Genomic DNA, 16,909 nt, shown 5'->3' on the forward strand with positions numbered 1-16,909 from the left:
CGTAATAAGCATGGATGTGTATAGATCTGCTTGGGTGGCAATTATGGTTTCTTTAAGGTAATTTCCCAGTAGTGGAATTGCTAGGTCAAATGGTATTTTTATTTGCAACTTTTTGAGAAAGCGCCAAACTGCCTTCCATAATGGTTGCACCATTTTATACTCCCACCAACAGTGAATAAGGGTTCCAGTTTCTCCACAACCTCACCAGCATTTGATGTTTGCTATTCTGTTAAATTTTGCTATTCTTACTGGGGTGGGATGATATCTCATAGTTGTTTTGATTTGCATCTCTCTTAGAGCTAGGGATTTTGAACATTTCTTCATGTGGCTTGTTTGCCTCTCTATTCTTTTAGTTAGTTAATTTTTTTTCTTTTATAAAGGTTCACTTACAAAGTTTATATATATATTTTTTCCATATTATTCTTCATTCATATTGTGGTTCATACAATCGTTCCTATGTATTATGTTTTATAAAATGAATCACTTTTGGACCTTGCCTATCATTTTCAGGTCCCCACTGGATTCTTCCCATTTCTTTCATCCCCTTCTTCCACCCACCAAGCTGTAACCTGTGGTTTTGCCCCGACCCACCATCACCATTCCACTCTTACCCCTTTCCTCCTTGAGTCTCCATACATGTTTTACTAGTTTCCCTTTTATTTTTACAATACTTGTCTTATGCAGTATTTGTCCTTATGACACTGAGGTAGTTCACTCAGCATAGTGCTCTCCAGTCTCAATCAAGTTATGCAGTATTTTTTGAAATTGTTGCTCCTGAGTTCGGCATATTATTCTATCATGGGATTATACCACAATTCTAAATCCATTCAGTTGTGGTTGGACATTTGGGCTGTTTTCATGTTCTTGTGATGGGGAATAAAGCTGCTATGAATATTGGTATATAGATCTCTGGATTTTTTTCCTTTTTCTTATTCTTATTAATTTTAATGAAAATTTACAGAAAGTTTGGATTTCCATTCATTCACTATTACACTTTTCTTCCTGCCCACCCTTCCCTTCTGGTTTGTTCTTCTCTTTGAAAAGTAAAAGAAAAATTCTTTGATTGTTAAATGCAATCATCCCTCCTCCCAAGTCCAAGTCCGCTATGCAGCCTTAGTTCTGGACTCATGTCATGACAATAATACCTAATGATATATACTTTTTAAACAGTTCTCTCCCTCATCTGTTTCAATGCAGTATACGTAATTTATCCCATCTTTCTCAGTCTCCTCACACCCCTATGTCAGTCCCTAGATCTGTTTTGTATCTTTTATAATTTCCTTGGGGTATATTCCTAGTGGTGGAATAGTTGGGTCATATAGAGTTTCTATGCTTAACTTTTTTTAAAGAAATATTTAAATAAAATTTTTATTTTAAACTAGTTTACTTAAAAAGTTCATATACACAGTTTTACACAGCAGACCTTTCTCATTTCCTTTATCTACCCCCCCATCAAATTGTGTGACCTTCTGATTAACTACGCTACCTCTGCCTATCCTCACCTTTCTTTGTCCCTTATTCCTCTTGGATCCTCATACATGTTCTACAATAATGGTCTTATACAATATTTGTCCTTATGGGACTGAGTGAGTATAATTCTCTCCAGTCTCTCCCAAGTTAGGTAGTTATTTACAAAATCATTACTCCATCATGTAAATGTACCATAATTTCTGAATCCATTAGATTGTGGTTGAGCTATTTCTATGTTCTTGCAATGCTATGAACAATGGTATATACGTCTCTATTTGTGTCTCAATTCTCATTTTCTCAGGGTATTCAAGGAGTGGAATAGCTGGGTCATATGGAATTTTTTTATGTTCAGCTTTTTTAGGAAACACTAAACTGTCTTCAAGTGCTTATTATTATTTTACAGTCCAGCTGAGTGTTTTAGAGTTCCCACCTCTCCAACATTTATTACTTGTTACCCTACTAAATTTTTCACTGCTATTGGAGTGAGATGGTATCTCATTATAGTTTTGATTTGCATCTCTCTTATTGCCAGTGATTTTGTGCATTTTTTTTCATGTGTCTGTTGGACAGCTGAATGTCTTCTTCTGTGAAAAGTCTTTCCATGTCTTTTACCCATTTTGTAATTGGGTTATTAGTCTTTTTCTTCTGGAGGCCTAGTAGTATTCTATAAACTTTTGAAACCCTTGTCATAGATGATATTGCCAAATGTTTGTTGACTATCAGTAGATTTCCTTTTCACTCTGTTGGGTAAACTTTTTGATGAGCATAGAAATTTAATATTTAGAAAGTACCATTCATCAATTTTATCTTCTCCAGATTGTGCATTTCTGGATGTTTTTGGCAGTCTCTTATACCATAGACTAGCCTTCTAAGCTTGATCCCAGTTTGTCTCTTATGAACATTATGGTTTTGGGCTTGACTCCCAGACTCAGTTCTGCCTTGAGTTGATTTTTGTGTATGGTGTGAGATGTAGATCCTGTTTAAGCTTTTGTAAGAAGAGTATTGAATGTACCATGGACTTCCAAGAAAACAAACAGATTCATCCTGGAGAGGATTAAACCAAGCAACTCCTTGGAGGCAAGGATTCTGGGGCTTCGTCTGACATACTTTGGGCATGTTGCAAGGAGGGACAGGTCCTTGGAGAGGGACATCATGCTTGGGAGGGTGGAGGGATGGTGCAAGAGGGGAAGACCCTCTATGAGATGGATTGATTCGGTGACTGGGGTAATTGGGATGGGTGTGTCAGAGACAGTGCAATTGTCATAGGATAGAGCAGGTTTTAGGGCTGTTGTACATAGGGTCACTATGAGTCGCAAATGACTCGACGGCACATAACAACAACAAGTAGCAGTCTAGTTTTGCCAGCACCATTTGTTAAAGAGGTTATCATTTTTCCATATAGGATAGGTGTTTAAGTGTTATTTCCTTGTCGAATGTCAGTTGACCATAGATACAGAGGTCCATTTCTGGATTCTCTTTTTTTTGGTCTGTTCATCTATGTGCCTGTCATTGTACCAGTACCAGGATGTGTTGGTTATTACTGATGTGTAGTAGGTTTTGAGGTCAGAGAGTGCTATGCTTCCCATTTCATTTTTGTTTGTCAGATGTACTTTGCTTATTTAGGGTCTCTTTCCTCCCCAAATAAACTGGTTAATTTCCCTTTCAATCTCCTTGAAAAATTAATTTGGTATCTGTACTGGGATTGTGTGTGTGTGTGTGTGTGTGTACCGTCAAATTGGATCTGACTAGTACAGAAGGAGATTGCCCAACCAGGGTCTCATAGCTTTTTTGCTGCCCTAGCATGGTGGTCTGCATGTGCAAGTAATCTAAAATTTTTTGGGTCATGTGCTTTTTGGGGCTTGTCTTTGATGTGCAGTACGGATCTTCCCCCCAGGAGCGAGACCCTTGAGCTTGGCCTTGGCTTTAAGGCAGGTGGTGGCTTAAAGCCCTGAAGAAGGAGGGGAGGAGAAGGTGGCCAGGTTGTTCCAGGATGACTTCAGCCAGGGTCTCTGTGGCTTCTTGCTGCCTGAGCATGGTGGTCTGCCTACGCAAGTAATCACAAGTTTTGGGGGTTGTGTGCTTTTTCCGGCTTGTGTTTGACATGCAGTACTACTTTCCCTTCCCAGGAGCAAGGCCCTTGAGACTTGGCATAGGGTTTAAGTCAGGTGGTGGCTTGAAGCCCCAAAGGGAGAAGGGATGTGGCTGATTTTATTTTTGGCACTCAGGCCTGGTTCAAATTGTTTTTCTGTCCAACATTCTTCTAGGTGGTATAGCATGGGTCTGTGTATTACTGTACAGAGGTAACTCATGGTTGCTGTGATGCTAAACACTGTAACACTGATGTGTCAAATGCAAGAATGGTTGCCCATCGTGGACAGTGTTTGGTGGAGCTTCCTGATTAAAACAAGCTTGGAAGCAGGAGTGGCATCCACTTCTGAAATAGCTTGCCTCTGGAAACTATGAACAGTGCTCAGGCCTTTCATTCATAGGGTCACAATGAGTCATCCACGACTTGACAGCACCTAACAACAACAACATTGGGATTGTGTTGAATATGTTATTGCTTTTGGTAGGATCGTCATTTTCACAATATTGAATCTTCCTATCCATGGACAGGAAACATTTTCCTATTTATTTAGGTCTTTTATTGTGCCTCACAGAAATGTTCTCTGTCATTTTCTTTGTGCAGGTCTTTTATGTCTCTAGATTCATTCCCAAATAACTGAATTTGTGGTTGGCTAGTATAAATTGTATTGCTTTCTTGATTTCCTTCTCTTTATTTTCCTTGTTACTCTAGAGGAATCCCACTGATGTTTGGATATTGATCTTGTATCCTGTCACCTTACTAAATTGGTCCACTACTTCTAACAGATTTTCTTTGTTGTTGTTGTTGGGCCATTGGGGTTTTTTGTGCACACATCATATCATCTGCATATAGTGACAACTTAACCATCTCTTTGCTGATCTTGATGCCTTTTATTTCCTTCTCTTGTTGTATTCCCTTTCAAGCACTTCTAATACAATATATTGAATAGAAGTGGTGCCATTGGGCATCCTTGTCTCATCTGTGATGCAAGGAAAAAGCTTATAATTATTCAGTTAACTATATATTTCTATATGGAATTTTTTGTATTATTACTATTGTTTTTAGATAGCTAGTTTTACATTTATAGTTCTTTAGCCCATCTCAGTTACTGTTAAATTAAGCTCTGTTATTTCTCCTCTTTCAACAACCCTACTGATCAGCAAAAAGATTATTTTAAAGACTGAGGTCTAGCTGATCTAAGTCTAGTTATTTTCAATTGCTTCTCTTATGCATCTGAAAGCTGAAAAAAGAATAAGGATGATAGAAGAATAATTGATGTCTTTGAATTGTGATGTTGGTGATGAGTATTGAATGGACTGCTAGGAGAACAAACAAATCTGTCTTGAAGGAGGTGCAACCAGAGTGATCCTTATAAGCGAGTGTGGCAAAACTTTGTCTCATATACTAGGGGAATATTTTTAAGAAGAACCAGTCCTGGAAGAGACACATAATGTTGGGAAAGGTAGAAGGGAAGGAAAGAAGACCTTCTTTGAGATGGATTGACACAGTGACTACCACAATAAGCTTGAGCAGAACAGAAGCCATAAGGATGATGCAATATAGATCAAGGTTCATATCTGTTGTTCATAGGGTTGTGATGAGTTGTAGTTGACTTGATAGCACCTAACAACAACTGGTCAGCAACTGGCTAGTTGTTCATTTGTGGAGCCCACTGGACCTTTGATTCCTTTGCCGGCTGTTTCAAGAGATGAACCACACATGAAGATAAACTTGCCTTGTTAACTGTCTTCAGTACCTTCAAAGGAAGATCTAGAAATCATGTCAGCTTTCTCCTAAATGACCAGAGGCCAGGAGTCATCATAGAAATTAATTTATTTGGGAAAAATGGTCTCTCTCAAAGTTCTGAAGAGCAACTATGTCATCCTGGAGACTAAAGTATGCCTGATTCAGGACATAGCCTTTGTAATTACTTGCTATGTATCAGAAAGCCGGACAATAACTAGGGATGATAGAAGGAGAATTGATGCCTTTGAGCTGTGATGCTGGAGAAGAGTGTTGAATATACCATGGACTGCTAAGGGAACAAACAGTTTCATCATAGAGAGGATGAGATCAGGCTGCTCCTTGGAGGCAAGGATTCGGAAGCTTTGTCTGACATACTTTGGATATGTTCTGAGGAGGGATCAGTCCTTAGATAGGGAGTCATGCTTGGGAGGGTGGAGGTAGAGCACAAAGGAGGAAAACCCTCGATGAGATGGATTGATTCAGTGACTGGGATAATGGGGGCAAGTGTGTCAGAGACAATAAGTTTGGCAGCATCAGGATGGATGGTGAAGGATGAGATTGTTCACAGCTTTAGTCAGCTTGGCTCCACAATCAATGCTCTTGGCATCAGCAGCCAGGAAATTAAAAGACGCATTGTGATGGGAAAGTCTGCTGTTAGGGACCTCTCTAAAGTACTCAAGAGCAAAGGTGTGTCTCTGGGGACTAAGGTGCGTCTGGTACAGGCCATGGTCTTTGCAATATCTTGTTATGCATCAGAGAGCTGGACAATGACCAAGGAGGATAGAAGGAGAATTGATGCGTTTGAGCTTTGGTGTTGGAGAAGAGTGCTGAGGGTACCATGGACTGCTAAGAAAACAAACAGATTCATCCTGGAGAGGGTTAAACCGGGCTGCTTCTTGGAGGCAAGGATTCTGAGGCTTTGTCTGACATACTTTGGTCATGTTGTAAAGAGGGACTGGTCCTTGGAGAAGGACATCATGCTTGGGAGGGTGGAGGGCAGGCGCAGGAGGTGACTGGGGCAATTGGGATAAGTGTGTCAGAGACAATGAGATTGGCACAGGAGAGTTTAGAGCTGTTGTACATAGGGTCGCTATGAGTCGCAAGCGACTCGACGACCCATAACAACAACAACAACAACAACAACAACAACAACAACAACAACAATATAATGATAGGAAAGAAGTGGGAGAATAGAACTGGGAGTTTCAAGTAGGCCCACAGAGGTAGAAAAGTGGTGGGCTTGCATTTTAATTTTTCACTACAGACATGCTTTGTTTGAAAGTATAAAGTCTTCCTGCCTACTCAGACTGAAATTCTGTCAGTTAGAGCACACACTCGCCTGTTGTCTCAGACTACTTTTTTCCTTGTCGTTATATTGGTTGTCCTTCAGTGCTGAGATTCTTCTCTCCACCTTAAAAATTGTTATACAAATATTTAACATATTTGTCAATGAAACATTTTCCAGTTGTACATTTTAATGATGCTAATGACATTAGTTATCAACATAACTTTTTCCATTACCTTTGCCTAATTTCTCATCACAATAACTAATAAGTGAATTGTTTTGGAAACAATGATTCCCAATCCCCTTTCGTTCCCAGGAGTGGCATCCAATTCCTAAACAATCTGCCTCCAGAAACTCTATGTACTTTGATAAATGTTGATAATTATTGAAAGGCTTCAGGCCTTCTGTTCATAGGGTTACTAGGAGTCATGCTCAACTCGAAGGTACTCAACAACAACAACCCTTGATAAGCACTCATCTTGCTGGTATTTAAAAATATACCATGGTCAGGTCCCTAGAATAGAAGATTAGACTACTTATCACTACTTTGAGCAGGTGGCCAGGACTGACTAGTCCTTGGAGAAGGACATGTTCAGAAGGGCAGAGGGACAGTGCAGAAAAGGAAGACCTGAAGTGGGAAGGATTGATACAGTAACTAGGACAATGTGGGTAGGTGTGTCGGAGTCAATGAGATTGGCTCAGGACAGGGCAGGCTTCAGTGCTGTTGTACATAGGGTCGCTATGAGTCACAGGCAACTCAATGGCACATAACAACAACAACATACTGTCTTTTGATTTCTTGACTGCTGGTACCATGGGGTATATTTGTGAATACTAGCAAGATGAGATTGTTAACAACTTCAATCATTTCTTCATCTATCATGATGCTGCCTGTTGGCCTGGTAGTGAGGCTTTTTGTTTTCTTTACGTTAAGATGCAATCTATACTAGAAGCTGCAGTCCTTGACCTTTTGCCACAAGAACTTTAAGTACTACTTAGTTTTGGTGAGTAAGATTGTACCATTTGCATAATACAAGTTGTTGATGAGTTTTCCTTCAATCCCGATGCCATGTTCTTCTTCACAAAATCTAACATCTTGGAGGATATATATACACTAGTTGGCCATTAGCACCTACTGAAACTTGGAAACTGTGTGGTTAGGACCTTACCACTTCTCTGGGCCTTTTCTCTGAGCAAAGTATTCCAGACAGCATTCCAAGGATCTTGCCTACACTTAGGAGATGCCTCTGATAGAGGACTAGTGGAAAAAACTGACATTGAGAAACAGAACTGGGGGCAACACCTAGTCATCAACTTATCAATAGCATCTAAAAGAAAGGAACTATCAACAACCTACACAGACACAATAGAAAGTATCTCACACAAAGTAACCACCAAAAACAGAAAAAAGGAACACTGTAAAATGACAATGGTAAAACCTAGCCTACCAATAATCACTTAATGTGAATGGCTTAAACACTCCAGTTAAGAGAAAAAGAGTGGTAGAATGAATTAAAAACAAAACCAAAGCACCATACCTCATTAATATGTTACCTACAAGAGACACATAAAAAAAAATTAGAGAAAAGATAGACTAAAAATCAAAGGCTGGGGAAAAAAAATATACCAAGCAAATGACATCCATTAGAGAGCAGGAATGGCAATACTAATCTCTAATAAAATAGACTTCAGGATGAAAACCACCATAAGAGATATGGAAGGGCACTACATAATGATTAAAGACACAATAGATCAAGAAGACATAACCTTAGTCAATATCTATGCACCAAATGGTAGATCTGCAAAATGTAAAACACTGTTAACAAAACTGAAGTTAGCACTACAATAGTAGTAGGAAGCTGTAAAGTACCACTCTCAATAGAGGGCAGATCAACTTGAAAGAAACTCAACAAAGATACAAAAGAACTAAACTATACAATTAGCCAACTGTTGTTTTTGTCAAATCTGCGAACCATAGCAACTCTGTGTACAACAGCTCTGAACCCTCCCCTGTGCTGAGCCAGTCTTAATAATTCTGACACACCAACCCCTATTGCCCCAGTTACTGCATCAATCCATCTCTTCCGGAGTCTTCCTCTCCTTCACTTTCCCTCCACCCTTCCAAGAATAATGTCCATGTCCAGGGACCGTTTTCTCCTGGCCATGTGCCCAAAGTACATGAGACAAAGCTTCAAAAATCTTAGCCTCCTAGGATAAACTTGGTTTCCCCCTCTCCAAAACAGACCTGTTTGTTTTCTTGGCAGACTATGGTATGCTCAAGACTCTTCTCCAGCACCACAGTTCGAAAACGCCAATTCTCCTTCAGTCATTCTTAGTCATTGTTCAGCATTCTGATGCATAGCAAGTGATTGCAAAGACCATGGCCTGGATTAGGTGCACCTTAGTCTCTAGACTGACATCGTTGCTTTTCAGTACTGTGTGAGATCCATGACAGCAGATTTTCCCATCTTTTTCCTGACTGCTGATGCAAAGAGTGTTGATTGTGAAGCTGATCAAGTTGTAATTGTTAACAAACTTAATCTCTTTTCCATCTATCATGATGCTGCCAATTTGCCCAGTGGTGAGAATCTTTGTCTTTTTGATGTTGAACTTCAATCTATATTGAAGACTATAGTCCTTGACCTTCTATAGCAAGTGCTTCAGGTCTTCTTCAGTTTCAGCAAGCAAGGTGTGTCATCTGCATAACATAGGTTGTTGATGAGTCTTCCTCCAGTCCTGATGCCACTCTCCTCCTCATAAAGCCCTCCTTCCTGAATGATATGTTCTGCATAGATTGAAAAGATATGGAGCTAGGACACGTCCCTGGTGTACACCCTTCCCAATTTTGAACCATGCAGTGTTTCCCTGCTCTGCTCTGTGGACTGCTTCCTGGTCCAAATATAGGTTTTGTATAAGCACAAGCAAGTGTTCTGGGGCTCATAGTTAAAAAAAAAATGTTTCTAGATTCATTTTGAAATAGAATATTGTAAGTGAAAGGCTAATATCCATACACATACAAGGAATACCTGTTAATAACACTATCATTCAAATTTATGAACCAACAACCAGAGCCAAAGAAGAGGAAATAGATGGTTTCTACCAACTATTGTAGTCAGAAATCGATTGGACATGTAACCAAGATGCATTAATAATAATGGGTGGCTGGAATGCAAAAGTTGGGAACCGGGAAGAAGGATTAGTAATAGGAAATATGTACTTGTTGACAGAAATGAGGCTGGAGATAGAATGATAAAATTCTGCAAAACCAATGAGCTATTAATAGAAAATACCTTTGTAAGAAATATAGACACAGGCTATACACATGGATTTCACCTGATAGTATGCACAGGAATCAGATAGATTATATCTGTGGTAGGAATCACTGGAGAAGTTCAAAGTCAGCAGTGAAAACTAGTACTAATTGTGAAACAGACCATCAACTACTCATATGCAAGTTCAAATTAACACTAATGAAGATTAAATCACATCCACAGGAATCAAAATTTGATCTTGAGTTTTATTCCCCCCCTCCCCAAATTTAATATCCAACTCAGGACCAGGTTTGAAAATTGAACACTAATGAGTGAAGACCAGATGAGCTGTGGGAAGGTATGAAGAATATCATCCATGAAGAATATAAAGACCAAAATACATGTCAGAAGAGACTCTGAATATTGCATTACAGCACCGAAAAGCCAAAGCAAAAGGAAGAAATTGACAAGTTAAGGAGCTGAATAGAATATTTCAAAGGACAGCTTGGGAATACAAGGCAAAGTATTATCCTGAAATGTGCATGGAGCAGGAGTCAGAAAAAATTAGCCAACTAGACTTTTTAAATTCAGAGTGTTTGACTCTCAAATGCAAATTGTACATGTTCCAGAATTGATCATATGTTGGGACACAATGCACGTGTCAACAAATTAAAAAAAACATAGAAATAATACAAAATATCTTCTCATACAATAATGCTATAAAACTAGAAATTAAAGTACTTAAAAAACATTCAGGTGGAACCTAAATAATACCTTGCTTGAGTACTATTGGGTTATGTTGTTGTTAGATGCCATCAAGTCAAGTGACAAGTCATAGAGACCTTATGAACAACAGATCTGAATCCTATTCTGTTCTGTGCCATCCTTACTGTCTTTGATACACTTGATCTCATTGCTGCAGTCACCATGTTGTTCCACCTTGATGGGTGTTTTCATCTCTTGCTGACCCTCAACCCTTCCATGATATCCTTTTCTAAGGAATAACCTCTCCTAACAACATATCCAAAGTATGAGACACGAAGTTTTGTCATCCTTGCCTCCAAGGAGCACTCTGACTGCTCCTTTTCTAAGACATATCTTGGAAGAAAACTATCATCATTGGTCCTCAATAATTTGGAGAGGTTCCTAAACTACATGCTTTCCTAATATATCTCCTGGTCTCTGCTGGTACCAAGTTTATGGATTGTGGATTCAAGTAAGATGAAGTAATTGACAGTTTCAGTCTTATCCCCATCTATCATGATATTGTCTTCTGGTCCAATGGTGAGAATTTTTGTTTTCTTAACGTTGAGATGGTGAAGAGATTGAGATAGTTAACAGTTTTAGTTTATTTGGTTCCACAGTCAACACTCTTGGTAACAGCAGCCAGGAAATCAGAGGACGAATTGCATTGGGAAAGTCAGCTGTGAGGGACCTCTCAAGAGTACTGAAGAGCAGCAACATCAAGCTGGAGACTAAGGTGCATCTGATCCAGGCTATATTCTTTGCAATTTTGTGCTATGCATTGGAAAGTTGGACAGTGAATAGGGATGATAGAAAGAGAATCTTGAGCTGTGGTGCTGGAGAAGAGTGTTGAATATACCATGGACTGCTCAAGAACAAACGGGTTTGTCCTGGAGAGGGTGAAGCCAGAATGCTCCTTTTAGACAAGGATTCTGAAGCTTCATCTGACATACTTTGGGCATGTTGCAAGGAGGGACTGGTCCTTGGAGAGGGATATCATGTTTGGGAGAGTGGAGGGATGGTGCAGGAGAGGAAGACCCTTGATGAGATGGATCGTTTCTGTGACTGGAGTGGTGGGAATGAGTGTGTTTGAGACAGTGAGGTTGGCACAGGATAGAACAGCGTTTAGGGCTCTTTACATAGGGTTGCTTTCAGTCGCAAGTGACTCAATGGCACCTAAGAACAACAACAACAGTGTTGAGATGCATTTATTGAAGACTGCGGTCATTGATCTTCTACAGCAAGCACATCACATCCTCCTCATGTTCAGCAAGCAAGGTTCCATCATCTGCATAATGAAGGTTAGTGGTAAGAAGTGCTGCAATCTCAAAGGTGTATAGTTTGAATCTACTATCTGAACCATCAGAAAAGGATGAGCAACTCCTCCTTTCTCATTTACTGCCTCTGAAAACCTGCTGGTTGGTCAGCTTTGGACCATTTCCTACTTGATGGCAATTCTGACAATACATCAATACTAGGGATATTGTTGCTGATGTTAGATGGATCTTGGCTGAAAGCAGAGAATACCAGAAGAATGTCTATCTGTGTTTCATTGATTATGCAAAGGCATTTGACTGTGTGGATCATAACAAACTGTGGCTGACTCTGAGAAGAATGGGAATCCCAGAACATTTAACTGTGCTAATGCGAAACCTATACTTGGACCAAGAGGCAGTAGTCAGAACAGAGCAGGGTAACACTGCATGGTTCAGAATTGGGAAGGTTGTACCAGGGATGCATCCTGTCTCCTTACCTTTTCAACATGTATGCAGAGCAGATTATCCGAGAAGCTGGGCTCTATGAGGAGAATTGTGGCATCAGGATTGGTGGAAGATCTATTAACAATCTGTGTTATGCAGATGACACAACCCTGCTTGCTGAAACTGAGGAGGACCTCATGCACTTGCTGCGAAGGGTCAGGGACTGCAGCCTTCAGTATGGACTGAGGCTCAATGTCAAGAAGACAAAGATTCTCACCACTGGACCAATTGGCAGCGTCAGGATAGATGACTAAGAGATTGAGATTGTTTACAGCTTCAGTTTGCTCGGCTCCACAGTCAACACTCTTGGCACCAGCAGTCAGGAAATCAAAAAGCGTATTGTGATGGGAAAGTCTGCTGTTAGGGACCTCTCTAAAGTACTCAGGAACAACGGTGTCTCTCTGGAGACTAAGGTGTGTCTGATACAGGCCATGGCATTTGCAATCGCTTGTTATGCCTCAGAGAGTTGGACAATGACTAGGGAGGACAGAAGGAGAGTGGATGCTTTTGAGCTGTGGTGCTGGAGAAGGGTACTGAATGTACCCTGGACTACCAGGAAAACAAACAGATTTATCTTGGAGAGGATTAAACCAAGCTACTCCTTGGAGGCAAGGATTCTGGGGCTTCGTCTGACATACTTTGGACATGTTGCCAGGAGGGACAGGTCCTTGGAGAGGGACATCATGCTTGGGAGGGTTGAGGGACAACGCAGGAGGGGAAGACCCTCTTTGAGATGGATTGATTCGGTGACTGGGGTAATCGGGATGGGTGTGTCAGAGGCGGGGCGGTTGGCGCAGGATAGAGCAGGGTTTAGGGCTCTTGTGCATAGGGTCGCTATGAGTTGGAAACGACTCGACGGCACATAACAACTACAACAACAACATTGGATTACGGTTTTTTTTTTGAGAATGAGAATAAATATGGCTCTTTTCTCTTCAGTTGGCCAGGTAGCTATCCTCCAAATTTCTTAGTACAACATGTTGTGCATATCCAGGGCTGCATCTGTTTGTTAAAATATGTCAGTTGGTACTCCATCAATTCTTAAGACCTTATTTTTGCCAGTTCCTTAAGGGCAGTTTCAACTTCTTCCTTTACCATTGGTTCTTGACCATATGCCACTTCCTGAAATGGTTCTGTGTCAGTCAGTTCTTTTTGGTACAGTGACTCTGAGTATTCCTTTTGCCATCTTTTGTTTCTTCCTGGATCATTCATGATTTTTCTCATAGGATCTTTCAGTATTTCAACATGAAGCTTTGGTACCAGCAGTCAGGAAATGTAAGGATGCGTTGCAGTGGGGAAAAAAAAATCTGCTGTCAAGGACATCTACAGAATGCCTAAGAGTGACAGTGTAATTTTAAAGACTAAGGTATACCTGATCCAAGCCATGGTCTTCTCAATTACTTGATATGCATCTGAGAGGTTGACAATACCTAAGGATGACAGAAGAAGAATCCATGTCTTTGGGTTGTGGTGCTAGAATAAAGTATCGAACATCCCATGAATGCCAAGAGAACAAACAGATCTGTCTTGGAGAAAGTGAAACCAGATTTTTCCTTGGCAGCAAGTAATTTGAAATCCATCATTTCATCAATCCATCAATCCATCAATCATTTGGGCATGTTGTCAGGAAGAGCCAGTTCCAAGAGAAGAACATAATACTTGGAAACCTAGAGGGTCAGTGCAAGAGAGGAAACACTGGATGAGATGGATTGGTAAAATGACTGTGGTCAAGTGTGATGAAAACAGTGAAGAATAATTCACAAAATCACTATACTGAAAAGAATTGGTTGACAGTAAGTTATTTCAGGAAGCAGCACATGATCAGTACCAATGGCACAGAAGTAAGAAGTCCAAATTGTACTGAAAGCATTGCCAAAAAAATAAGGCCCTGGAAATTATAGAATATCAATTGACTTATTTCAAAAAACCAATGAAACCCTGCTGTGCTCACTAGACTATACAAATAAATTTGAGAGACAGCCACTGACCACCTGACTGGAAAAGATCAGTACTTTTCTCATGTCAAAATAAAGAGGATCAAACAAAATCCAATATCACTAATAATACAAGTAAAATCTTAATAAAAATTATTAAAAAAACCAGCTGCAGTAGTACCTATAAAAATTCAACCACTCACCAGAAATATAAACTGGATTCAGAAGAGACCATGCCACAAGGGATATTATTGCTGATTCCAGAGGAATCTTAGCTGAAAGCCGAGAATACCAGAAAGGTGTTTGTATGGTATGTGTTTTGTTGACTATATAAAGGTGCTTGACTGTGTGAATCATAACAAATCATGGATAACACTGAGAAGAGTGAGAATCCAAGTACACTTAATTGTGCTTATATGAAACCTACACACAGACCAAGAAGCAGATGTCTCAGTAGAACAAGGGAACAGAACATAATTTAAAACCAGGGAAGACATGCTTCAGATTTGTGTCCTTTATCCATATCTATTCAATATGTATGCTATGCAAATAATTTAAGAAATTGTATGATGAAGAATGTAGTATCAGGATTTGAAGAAGACTCATCAACAGCCTACATTATGCATATGATACAACTTTGCAGAAAGTGAAGAAGACTTAGAGCACTTATTGCAGAAGATACAGCCTTCAGTATGGGTTACAACTCAACATCAAGGAAATAAAAATTCTCATCAATTGTCAATACAGTAATAGATGGAGAAAATATTGAAGTTTTCATTTTACTTGGGTCCACAATTAACCAAACCTCGTGGTCATAGCAATGAGGAAATAAAAAGTCATTTTGTACAGGGACAATCTACTGTCAAAGACTTTACCCAAGTGCTGAAGAGCAATGATGTCAGTTTAAAGACTAAAGTCTGCCTGATCCAACAACCCATAATATTTTCAAGTGCTTCTTATATATCTGATACTTAGACAAAAAAAAATAAGGATAAAAAAAAAAAGAACTGATGCTCTAGAATTATGATGTTGAAGAGTACTGAGTAGCCCATGAACTGCCAAAAGAACAACCAAAATCTGTCTTGAAGGATGATGCAGCCAGGGAACTCCTTAGAGGAGAGGATAATGAAACTTTGTCTCACATACTTTCAGCATGCTGTCAAGAGGAGCAGTCTTTGGAAAAAGACATCATGCTGGGGACGGTAGAGAGCTAGAGGAAGAGAGGAAGACCTTCAATAAGATGGATTGACACAGTCATTATAGCAGTGGGTAGGATCATATCAGAAATGGTGAGAGTGGTGTAGGGTAGGGCAAAGGTTGCTATGAATCAGCATCTAACAATAAGAACAACTTATTTTAAAATATTATTATTGTAATATTTTAGATTTTAATTTTCAGTTGGAATTAAAACTGTCAGTTGGACATCTTCATCTTACTTGAAAATATAATTTTGTTATTATGACATGCATTTGGATTCTTACCAGTAATGAAAATATCAGAGGGGTAACTTTGGGGCTGTAAATTAAAAGTTATAACTCCCCTATTTCAGTTGCAGAAAGGCAAAGGCAACTGAGAAAGAAACGAGTGTGTGCCTGTATAAGAATTTCAGTAATACTATTTCAGGGAAGGATGTACTAAATAGAAAGCTGAACAAAATCACTTAACACTATGCAGTCTCTTACAGAAAACAAAGACACACACTTGCTAGTAGGAGGGTTTTATTCTGTGCACGTGTCAGGCATTGTTAATCAATCTTATATGATTTCCTCTTAGGCTTAGTTATGGAATCCTTTTTATAAAATTTTTTTTAATTATTATTTTATTATTGTGTGTGTGTGTACCGTCAAATCGGATCTGACTGGTACAGGAGGAGATTGTCCCTCCTTTTCCCAGCAGAGCATCTGGTGGATTTGAACCGTGCACCTCTGGGATTGCAGTGCAGTTTCTTGCCACTAGGCCACCAGAGCTCCCCTTGGAATCCTTTTTAACATAACACTTGTGACAGGTACTGTCAATTGAACAGAATTGGCACTGGAATTGTTTCATTTGAAGCAAGAACTGGATAAAAATATGACTAAACTAATAGTTATTGTTGTGAACTCTCAAGTCAGAACTGACCCATAGTTGGCAGTTAATCACACGAAAGGAGATTGTCCATATTTCTCCTGCAGAACATCTGTTGGATTTGAACCGTGTGTCTTTGGGATTGCAGCACAGCTTCTTACTACTGAATGATTTTTTATTTTTACAGGTGGAACTTGCAGAAATCTGTGCTAAGAGTGAGCGTTATATTGGCACTGAAGGAGGAGGCATGGACCAGTCTATATCATTTCTTGCAGAAGAAGGAGCTGTAAGTGACATTGAACTATTGAAAATATCAAATAGGGAAAATTTACATGGAGAGGAAGATCTTGAGTTTCTCTTATTCTAATCAGTTGTGACTATTTTTGAAAAGGAGTAATGTAAAAATTAAAAAAAAAAAAGAAAGAAAAGGGGTGATGTGTCCTAATAGGGTCCAATGTAGTATAATTCCCAACTTATTCTAATTAGGGCAACTATCAGTTTACCAGCTCTGTTTTATGCATTTGATGGTTCCCTTAAGCTTACAGAGTAGACACTTCAGTGTAATTTTC

At 39.5% G+C, this 16,909-nt stretch overlaps 1 protein-coding gene across 2 annotated transcripts in view; it reads left to right on the forward strand.

Moving 5' to 3' along the window:
- The window catches only part of GALK2 (galactokinase 2), a 229,553-nt gene that overhangs the window by 116,592 nt on the left and 96,052 nt on the right, over nt 1-16,909 (forward strand). For both annotated transcript variants that reach the window (XM_006895302.1, XM_006895301.1), the window contains exon 6: nt 16,528-16,626. In XM_006895302.1, coding sequence (XP_006895364.1) covers nt 16,528-16,626 — 99 coding nt within the window. The remainder of the gene's footprint in view (nt 1-16,527; nt 16,627-16,909) is intronic.

Source organism: Elephantulus edwardii, unplaced genomic scaffold (genome assembly GCF_000299155.1).
Source record: "Elephantulus edwardii isolate Elephantulus edwardi_28Jun2011 unplaced genomic scaffold, EleEdw1.0 scaffold00164, whole genome shotgun sequence".
NCBI classification, from domain to species: domain Eukaryota; kingdom Metazoa; phylum Chordata; class Mammalia; order Macroscelidea; family Macroscelididae; genus Elephantulus; species Elephantulus edwardii.